The 11,257-nt window shown below is 42.9% G+C and overlaps 1 protein-coding gene across 2 annotated transcripts in view; it reads left to right on the top strand.

Moving 5' to 3' along the window:
- Window positions 1-1,158: 1,158 nt before the first annotated feature.
- scn2b (sodium channel, voltage-gated, type II, beta) overlaps window positions 1,159-11,257 on the top strand; it is a 30,603-nt gene continuing 20,504 nt past the window's right edge. The window contains exon 1 of one of the 2 annotated variants that reach the window (XR_002471125.3): window positions 1,159-1,420. Coding sequence is in view for 1 of the 2 variants with exons in the window: in XM_021587450.3 (XP_021443125.1) it covers window positions 1,336-1,420 (85 nt within the window). In the remaining variant the exon portion in view is untranslated. The remainder of the gene's footprint in view (window positions 1,421-11,257) is intronic. The other variant, XM_021587450.3, reaches the window with a different exon arrangement.

Genomic DNA, 11,257 nt, shown 5'->3' with positions numbered 1-11,257 from the left:
CCGTTTCTGTCGGTGTTATAGGTTATTGTTTATGTGTACGGCAGTCCAACTGCTCAGTAATTAATCAGGACTTCAATTATTGACAACTAACATCCTTTACTCATGAAAATGCCCAGGGTATTTCGTTAAGTGGAAACTCTATAAACAAATACACACACACATACAAAGCAGGGCCGTAACTTTGGTTTAAAATAAGGGGGGAACAACATTCGACTTGCCATTCAAAGCTCAATTTGTGCCCGACTGTCCTGCACCCTCATTTGAGACACACTTGTCAAAAACAGTGCAAATATACAATTCAGAATTCTATTTCCATGACCGCAATCAAACAATGTTTTTTATTCATTCCTCTCAGGATGATGTCATGAAAATATTCCTGTCCTTTACTCAATGGGAGATTCCCATCTCCCTCACTAGCTTTAAGAACCAGCTGTCAGAGCAGCTCACAGATCACTGCACCTGTAGACAGACAGACAGACAGACAGACAGACAGACAGACAGACAGACAGACAGACAGACAGACAGACAGACAGACAGACAGACAGACAGACAGACAGACAGTTTTTCAAACCTCTGGGCCCCCAGACATTTCACAATTATGCTGACCTGATTGACCTATTTAAGTGCTTGATGATTAGTTGACAAGTTGAATCAGGTGTGTTAATAATTGTGGAATAGGTCAAATACATGGAACGGTTTTACGTCCCCCAAGGAAAGGTTGGAAAATCCCTGGTCTAGGACACACAGAGATAAAAAGATATCAATATAATTGATTCCGTTAGCTAGTCTATAGCCTATTTATATTCCACATGTATATTTATCACCTATACTGACAGCACAATACACGCACATAGTCTACTGCATGGGAAAATGATAGTCAACACATGTGATGTGATTCTATTTTGAGCCTGATCAAACAAACAACACAATACACTATTATATGATTAAATCTCATTCGTTTATCTAAGGGCATCCGTGAATTATGAAATGCAAGTGCTTTTCCATGATTGTTAAGTTGAAACTGCAGATCGTTGTGGGTAAATGTAATTTAATAATTGTACATTAAAATATAAGATATGAAAGGGGTAAATGGAGGGATAGAGAGGGAGGGAGCTAAGAGTGGAGGCTTTTATTCCATTTCCAACCTCCCCGCCTTCTTTGGAGAGACACCCACAACCATATAATCAACTATTTCTACAGCTACAGTCACTGCCAGCCATATCATAGCACTGAAAAAAGAACACATATTTTAAGCTTTTTTTTAAGTACAACAGAAGATTTGACGATATTTGTATTTTAATCATATAGCGTGACGTTTTACTACAAGGAGATACAATGCATTTTACATTACAAAAGCGAAATAAGACGTGGATGCCAGCTATCAACTTGAGCATCGTGGGATTGGTGGTTTATAGTATGGGTAAGTAGGCTATAACGGAAACGTCTCATGTAACAGCGGATCGTAATTTTGAAAGATGAGTGACAGAGACGCGAGACGACAGAGATTTTACTATCTTGGATCAAATGTGCACCGTTTCCTCGCGCGTTGTGTGTGTGTGTGTGTGTGTGTGTGTGTGTGTGTGTGTGTGTGTGTTTGTAAATGAGCAAAATTAAGATATTCCTGAAATGCTGTATGATTATTGTAGGCTACCTAGTTAATAGACTGGTGGCCCACGAAAATCGCCGCTTGCCATCACTGTAAATTGCCAACTTCATCACCTCTAAGCCTAACACTTTAGGCTATGTCAACAGACTCAGTCAAGGATCCAAAACAGTTGGCTAAACGATGTGCGGTTGTTTTAAATCCAGAGATAAAGTGCCGTGAATCACAAAAAAACATAATTCCAGCGTCCCAACGCCTGATCTAAACCGAAACAACGTGGGGATGTATTATTGGCCCGCTCTCTACCTATAGCTTATTCAGAATATGGAACAGTCGTTTAAGTATCAGGGCTCAGGCAGGTCCAGTGATGCTCTCTCTACTGATGCAGGTGCGGAGTGGAGTGGATGGACGCTGACGCACGGACACCGCGTATCTCCATCATCTCTGCACTAGAGACGCATCGCTAGCAACATCGCCTTGCGTACAGGCTATTTGTAAACAGGCCTTGAATCTGAAATAAATGCTCGTTTCTCCTCAATTACAAATAAAGAAATCGTCATAGTGTTTGCTTTCTCACAATAGCGGGTCGAAGCGTGACTGGCAGCTTGCTTTGCCTCGGTCGGCTAGCTATGACGAAGCCAAACTATACTGAGTTTAGCGCATCTGGGTGGATACACTTATCAATTCACATTTCCTCACTAGTGTAGGTTATATTTCCCGTTTATTCACATAGCCAACACTTTATTATTCGTATCCCAAAGAACAGTCAGATAAAGATGGATAGTGAGAGCGCTGTTTTGTGCTAAGCAAAGGCCTGCTTGGCAACAGGCTACTGGTGCGTAATGACAGCTCATGAGATGAATTTCCCGATCTGTGATTTTGATGCCATGACACCATTAAGCCTATACAGTAGCTTAAACCTGTATTTTCCACATATGTCTGTTCATATCTGTGTTATCGTAATGTTGTAGGATATTACAATAAAAGGTTGGTTAAAAATGTAGAAAATATATATTGGAAAACATATAATTGCCATGCAGTGTCTCTAGTCTAGTTCACACTGTCTGGTCACCGTGCAGTCTGCAGCAGAAGAGATGACTAATACCACACCAGCCTCTGAAACCTTCACCATTTTAGAACAATCATGTATTGTTATGATGCTGCACCTCCTAGACGTTTACACTAGGGGGAGACAGTGCCACGCAGACGGTCTACTTTTTAGACCAGCAGCGATTATGTCTAATGGGCAATGCTGACAAGCTCACATGCATCCTCTCATACTATTTCAAGGAGCAGTTGGTAATAGTAGACGTTTAGGAGCTCAAAAATGCTATTTAACATCAGTATGGACGATATAGAGGACTAGTATTGATATAGAGGTCTAGGCTACACTCGATGACCACCGGGTGCTGACGAACAACCAACAGTATTTGTGATTTGGTATCGGGATCTTTGAGTATACTTTTTTTTATCCACAAGGGGGCAGGCTAATCCACATCCACTGCCACTGTATAGCCCGCACTGCAGTCTGTAGACTACTGTGGCTATGCAGCAGTTAAGCTCAGAGCTGGCAGCATTGATTTCATGGGATAGATCATCAATTCCCATTCTCCGGATGGTGTAACCAGGCTGCTCCTTTTGAATGTGAGGAAGTAGAGAGGAGGAGTAGCTGCTTCCTCGTGGAAGGGACACTGTAGGGTACATGTTTAGATTGAGCTGTGAGGTAGATGCTACTGTGTGTAGCCTGTAGTCCCATAGCCTGCATAATGACCTTGCCTGTCAGCAGGTTCACCGAATCATGTGCCCTGTGTCATATCAAAGGCACATATCTCAGTCATCAGACAGAGATCCAGTATATTTGACCAGTCTTGAACACTGTTACCTCCATATAGCCAAACGTAATAACATTATGACCACCCATATTAAGGTCCCTCAGTAAGGTATTATACTACATTATCCTTCCCCTATTGAACCCACTAGTCATTAAGTATGCTGAGCCACTGCCCACAGCAAAACAAACACGCACACACACACTCACACTGAACACACACAGGACCATGGACATTGGCAATCACCTTTATTCAAGGCTATGGATCACTGTCTGAATGGGCCCAGAGGTTACAGGCGGTCAAGGTCTATGAGAAGGTCTGTCCATCAACCACCTGGGTCAGCCTATCCATCAGCCAGTCAACACCTGCCCCGTCAGCAGGCAACCCGGGTATGAACCGTCCTGGGCTGCAATCACCCAACTACAGGATGAGAAATGGAATCGACATGGGGGTGAGATGACATCTATGCCACTGGTAGAGAAAGAGACAACAGAAAGAGACAACAGCTTCTGGCCCAAACCAGAGCCATGTGTCTAGAGACTTGTGCCATTGAGTTTTCTGCATTATGATTAATTTACATGACACTTAAAAATGATACGTCAGCCATGTTAGCCCTAACGCCCCATTACCTTACATGGTCAAATATTGAAATAAGGCTACAGTTGAAGTCAGAATTTTACAGACACCTTAGCCAAATACATTTAAACTCCGTTTTTCACAAATCCTGACATTTAATCCTAGTAAAAATTCCCTGTCTTAGGTTAGGTAGGATCACCACTTTATTTTAAGAATGTGAAATGTGAGAATAATAGTTGAGAGAATTATTTATTTCAGCTTTTATTTCTTTCATCACATTCCCAGTGGGTCAGAAGTTCACATTCACTCAATTAATATTTGGTAGCATTGCCTTTAAATGGTTTAACTTGGGTCAAACGTTTCGGGTAGCCTTCCACAAGCTTCCACAATAAGAATTTTGGCCCCTTCCTCCTGACAGAGCTGGTGTAACTGAATCAGGTTTGTAGGCCTCCTTGCTCGCACACTCTTTTTCAGTTCTGCCCACAAATTTTCTATAGGATTGAAGTCAGGGCTTTGTGATGGCCACTCCAATACCTTGACTTTCTTGTCCTTAAGCCATTTTGCCACAACTTTGGAAGTATGCTTGGGGTCATTGTCCATTTGGAAGACCCATTTGCGACCAAGCTTCAACTTCCTGACTGATGTCTTGAGATGTTGCTTCAATATATCCACAACATTTTCCTTTATCATGATGCCATCTATTTTGTGAAGTGCACAAGACCCTCCTGCAGAAAAGCACCCTTACAACATGATGCTGCCACCCCCGTACTTCACGGTTGGGATGGTGTTCTTCTGCTTGCAAGCCTCCCCCTTTTTCCTCCAAACATAACGATGGTCATTATGGCCAAATTGTTATATTTTTGTTTCATCAGACCAGAGGACATTTCTCCAAAAAGTATGATATTTGTCCCCATGTGCAGTTGCAAACCGTAGTCTTGCTTTTTTTATGGCGGTTTTGGAGCAGTGTAGCATTTCAGGTTATGTTGATATAGGACTCGTTTTACTGTGGATATAGATACTTTTGTACCTGTTTCCTCCAGCATTTTCACAAGGTCCTTTGCTGTTCTGGGATTGATTTGCACTTTTTGCATCAAAGTACGTTCATCTCTAGGAGACAGAATGCATCTCCTTCCTGGGCGGTTTGACGGCTGCGTTGTCCCATGGTGTTTATACTTGTGTACTATTGTTTGTACAGATGAACATGGTACCTTCAGGCGTTTGGAAATTGCTCCCAAGGATGAACCAGACTTGTGGAGGTCTTGACTGATTTATTTTGATTTTCCCACGATGTCATGCAAAGAGGCACTGAGTAGGAAGGTAGGCCTTGAAATACATACACATGTATACCTCCAATTGACTCAAATTATGTAAATTAGCCTATCAGAAGCTTCTAAAGCCATGAGATCATTTTCTGGAATTTTCCAAGCTGTTTAAAGGCACAGTCAACTTAGTGTATGTAAACTTCTGACCCACTGGAATTGTGATATTGTGATAAGTGAAATAATCTGTCTGTAAACAATTGTTGGAAAAATGACACAAAGTAGATGTCCTAACCGACTTACCAAAACTACAGTTTGTTAACAAGAAAAATGGTTGAAAAATTTAAAAATTTAAAAATTAGTTTTAATAACTCCATCCCAAGTGTATGTAAACTTCCAACTGTATGTAACTGAATGTGTAGAATTAGAACAATTATTCCAAATTCTAAAAGTTGGCCCAACTCTTAAAATACATGTCTCTGGTCCAAACTAGTCTTGAACCAGATGAAAGGGTACCAAGCCACAACCACAGTCTCAGTGGATTGCTGTTGTTTTTTAGTTAGTGAGCTTTCCCAATACTGATCTACCACCTTAAAGTCCTTTGCACACAATTATACTCGTACAAGCACACACACGCATGCACAAACACTTATTGAACCATTAAGTCTGGTCTTTGTATACACACTGCACAAACATTCTGCTGACAATGTCCTGTTGGTTAAGAAACCACAGGAAACTACAACCCCACTCTCCCCACAAAACACTCCGAGATTAGTAAAGGAGGAATGGTAGAAACTCAATAAAAGCTTGCAGTCTCTTCCATGCTATTAGTGTTTTGGCTGAGTCTGAAATGATATGTGTAGTACTGTAGTACAGTATTATCAGTGGCGTGCCGTGGGCCTGGGGCCTGGGCCTTCAGTGAGGTCCTACACAGTCCCACCCGAATTAATCCACCTCTTATTACCATCATTATGATGCCATGGCTCTAGACACTATATATTTAGACAGAAACGCAGTATAACCAGGCGTTGCGTCACCTTGAAATTGACATTTCTATTCAGAGAATTGCAGGGGAAGAGTACAATACCTTTACATTGTGCAGCTCCGTTGCCCTGCGCGCTTGTTCGTTGAGCTGTAGATCCACTCGGGTGTCCCCAAAAGTTTTCAAAAGCACCATTGCTTGTAAGTGCCCAGCCGTACTTTGGTGTCTCGTTGCTGCCTTGGTTAGACAACTCAAGTTTGCAAAGCCAGTCTGGCTCCAAACACCAAATCGATCACTTGCAAATAATAGGCATTCCCAGCAGTACAGTTTGCAGTGCTTCTCGGAGCCTGTGAGCCATTGATAGCGCTCGTAGTTGGAACTTTGAAAGTGGTGAACGAAACCCTTTCCCGCCTGTGACAGGCTTTGTAGCGTCGGCGTCGGGCGACCTCTCCTTACAATGTCTAACTTTTCTTGAAAAGTTCGTCTTGAGAATGGCGTTATAATTATATCCTCGACCAAATCGATATGTTCTCCTCCTTCCGCCATTGTGGGTTGAAAAAACAGCTTAGTAGTACGCAAATTCATTTGTTTATCAAATTCAGTTTCCTAGTTCTGAGGTTCTGCATAGACCTGCCCATAGGACTTGCCTCTCAATATTGGTAATCCAATCAAAAGACGTGCACGCACTACGCCTGCTAGCTGGCTCCTGTGTAACACTGGAGCCAGCCAGCAGGCGTACAATAGCCAACTCTAAAGCTGATTGGTGGATGCTAAATTTTCATTTCCATTCACTTTAAGCTACAAGCGCCCGCACTGTTGATTCTGAAGGCCTGAGGGCAGATTTTAGACATCTGGCAACACATGATGGCTGAATATGATTGGATAAAAGATCTAACATAAAGACCAGCCCTCCAAATCTCAACCTGGGGCTGGAAGCATTGCAACCAAGAGGAAAGCTATGAAATTAAGAGTATAACTCTTACTCTGGGGAATAATTTAATACATATTTGTGGGAAAATATATTTTAAAAAAAATTATATTCTGATGATGTTTAGGCCAGCAGAGAAAGCCTTCCTGGCCCTGACGGCCCACTACTGAGTATTGTATCTACACTCTTAGAAAAAAATTTGCTATCTAGAACCTAAAAGAGTTATTCGGCTGTCCACATAGGAGAACCCTTTTAATAACCCTTTTTGGTTCTAAGTAATACCATTTTGGTTCCAGGTAGAACCTTTTTTGGTTCTATGTATCCCCTAACAACGGGACATTCTACTCCATAGCAACTGGACATTAAGAACTGTAATATCTTATGTGTCACCGAGTCGTGGCCGAACGACGACACAGATATAAAGCTGGCGGGATTGTCCATGCACTGGTAGAACAGAGATGCTACGTCTGGTAAGATGAGGGGTGGGGGTGTGTGTCTTTTTGTAAAAAAACAGCTGGATCGCGATGTCTAATATTAAAGAAGTATCTAGGTATTGCTCGCCTGAGGTAGAGTACCTTATGATAAGCTATAGACCACACATTTACCAAGAGAGATCTCATCTATATTATTCCAAGCCGTCTATTTACCACCACAGACCGATACCGGCACTAAGACCGCACTCAACCAACTCTATAGGGCCATAAGCAAACAACAAAATGCTCATCCAGAATCGGTGCTCCTAGTGGCCGGGGACTTTAATGCTCGTAAACTTAAATCAGTTTTACCACATTTTTACCAGTATGTCACATGTGCAACCAGAGGGAAAAAACTCTACACCACCGTTACTCCACATACAGAGATGTATACAAATCTCTCTTACCCTCCATTTGGCAAATCTGACCATAATTCTATTCTCCTAATTCCTGTTTACAAGCAAAAACTAAAGCAGGAAGAACCAGTGACTTGCTCAATACAGAAGTGGTCAGACGACACGGATGCTGCTCTACAGGACTGTTTTGCCACAGACTGGAATATTTTCCAGGATGAATCCAATGGCATTGAGGAGTATACCACCTCAGTCATCAGCTTCATCAATAAGTGCATTGACGACGTTGTCCCCACAGTGACCGTACGTACATATCCCAACCAGAAGCCATAGATTACAGGCAACATCCTCATCGAGCTAAAGGCTAGAGCTGCTGCATTCAAGGAGCGGGACACTAATCCGGACTCTTATAAGAAATCCCGCTATGCGCTCAGATGAACCATCAAACAAGCAAAGCGTCAATACAGGATTAAGATTGAATCCTACTACACCGGCTCTTACGCTCGTCGGACGTGGAGGGCTTGAAAACTATTACGGACTACAAAGGGAAACCCAGACGCGAGCTGCCCAGTGACGCGAGCCTACCAGATGAGCTAAATGCCTTTAATGCTCGCTTCGAGGCAAGCAACACTGAGGCATGCACGAGAGCACCAGCTGTTCTGGATGACAGTGTGACAACGCTCTCGGGAAGCCAATGTGAGCAAGATCTTTGAGCAAGACCTTTAAACAGGTCAACATTCACATTAACATTCAATCCGCGGGGCCAGATGAATTACCGGGACGTGTACTCAAAGTATGCGCAGACCAACTGGCAAGTGTCTTCACTGACATTTTTAACCTCTCCCTGAGTCTGTAATGCCTACATGTTTCAAGCAGACCACCATAGTCCCTGCGCCCAAGGAAGCAAAGGTAACCTGCCTAAATGATTACCGCCCTGTGGCACTCATGTCGGTAGCCATGAAGTGCTTTGACAGGCTGTTTATGGCTCACATCAACAGCATCCTCCCGGATACCCTAGACCCACTCCAATTCGCATACCGCCCCAACAGATCCACAGATGATGCAATCTCAATCGCACTCCACAACCCCCTTTTCCACCTGGACAAAAGGAACGCCTATCTGAGAATGCTGTTCATTGACTACAGCTTAGAGTTCAACACCATAGTGCACACAGAGCTTATCACTAAGCTAAGGACCCTGGGACTAGACACCTCCCTCTGCAACTGGATCATGGACTTCCTGACGGCCACCCCCAGGAGGTAAGGGTAGGCAACAACACGTCTGTCATGCTGATCCTCAACACTGGGCCCCTCAGGGGTGTGTACTTAATCCCCTCCTGTGCTCCATGTTCACCCACAACTGTGTCGCCAAGCATTACTCCAGCACCATCATTAAGTTTGCTGATGACACAACATGAGAGAGGCTATAGGTAGGAGGTCAGAGAACTTCCAGTGTGGTGCCAGGACAACAACCTCTCCCTCAATGTGAGCAAGACAAAGGAGCTGATCGTGGTCTACAGGAAAAGGATGGCGGAACAGGCCCCTATTAACATCAACGGGGCTGTTGTGGAGCGGGTCGAGAGTTTCAAGTTCCTTGGTGTCCACATCACCAACGAACTATCATGGTCCAAACACACCAAGACAGTTGTGAAGAGGGCACGACAAAACCTTTTCCCTCACAGGAGATTGAAAAGATCTGGCATTGGTCTCCAGATCCTCAAAATTTCTACAGCTGCACCATTGAGAGCATGGTTGCATCACCGCCTGGTATGGCAATTGCTCGGCATCTAGTATTCAGCCTACCTGGCATGAAAATGAACCACGGAAAAAGCGTCTTCTATTCGCTATTGAAGTGAATAGATTACATGTATTTTTCCCCCTGGCCCTGTTTCGAGACAGGTGCAAGATAATGGTCCATTCTAAATCAAAACAAATTTCACATATACATTATGTAGTATATGTAAAGACAAGATTAAATCAAGAATAGTCTAATGGGACAGGGGGGCAGCTGCTGCACTCGATGCAGGGATAACTTTAGAAGAAATTAACACAGCCATAGCACAATTTCCAAACAGCAAGGCCCCTGGGCCCGATGGATATGTAATAGAATTCTATAAGAAGTACTGCGCCAGTCTATCTCCACTTATGTTGCGAATGTTTAAACAATCCAAAGAAAATGCCAAACTCCAGCAAACACTGTATGAGGCTACAATAGCACTGATCTTGAAAAAAAGATAGAGATTCCATGGAGATGTCGTCTTATCGCCCCGTGTCGTTACTCCCCATAGAAAACAAGGTGTTGACAAAGATATTGGCAAACCGATTGAAAACATATACTGTATTTCCGACATCATACACCCTGACCAGACAGGTTTTATCCCGGGCCAAAATATATACTACAATTTGAGACGCCTGTTCAACGTAATGTATCACGATCATAAGGTTGAGGCAGTGGTAATAGCTCTTGATGCAGAGAAGGCGTTTGACCGGATTGAGTGGAAGTATATGATGTCGGTTCTGGAGCACTTCGGGTTTGGAAAGGAATTTATTAATTGGATAAGAATTATTTATGCAAACCCAATGGCGCCCGTGGTAACCAATCAAGAAACGTCGCAGTCATTCCGCTTGTTCAAGGGGTGCCGACAGGGGTGCCCTATTTCGCCTGCTCTCTTCCCTATAGCCATGGAACCCCTTGCTACTCGCATTCGGGCATGTGCCGATATAGCTTCTGTTAAAATAAAGGACACACAGCACAAAATTTCCCTATATGCAGACAATGTTCTTTTGTTTTTGTCCAAGCCTAAAACTTCTATTCCACCCTTACTTAACTTGATAAACACATTTGGCTCCTTCTCTGGCTACAAGATAAACTGACAAAAAAGTGGGTTGATGCCAATATCACGGCCTGTGGATATGCAATTTCTGCAATCTACCCCGTTTAGAACAGTGATGGACAAGTTCACAAGCCTTGGCATTGTAGTGACAAGAGACCTTGATCAGCTATTGAAAGCGAATTGGGACATGAAAATATATCAGCTTAAACAAAATATAGATTTTTGGAAAACTCTGCCTATCTCCTTGGTTGGTCGTATAAACACTATTAAAATGGTTGTCCTACCCAGGTTTCTTTACCTCTTCCAATATCTACCCAATTTCATACCACAAAGCTATTTTAAGAAACTGGATTAAATAGTAACTCCATTTTTATGGGATAACAAGGCAGCCAGAATTTCAAAGAAGCAGTTATGCAAGCGC

The sequence above is a fragment of the Oncorhynchus mykiss genome, chromosome 27 (assembly GCF_057628025.1).
Source record: "Oncorhynchus mykiss isolate SJ-2025 chromosome 27, ASM5762802v1, whole genome shotgun sequence".
NCBI lineage: Eukaryota > Metazoa > Chordata > Actinopteri > Salmoniformes > Salmonidae > Oncorhynchus > Oncorhynchus mykiss.
Note: the sequence above shows the minus strand (reverse complement) of the source record. Positions and strands in the feature narration are given on the sequence as shown.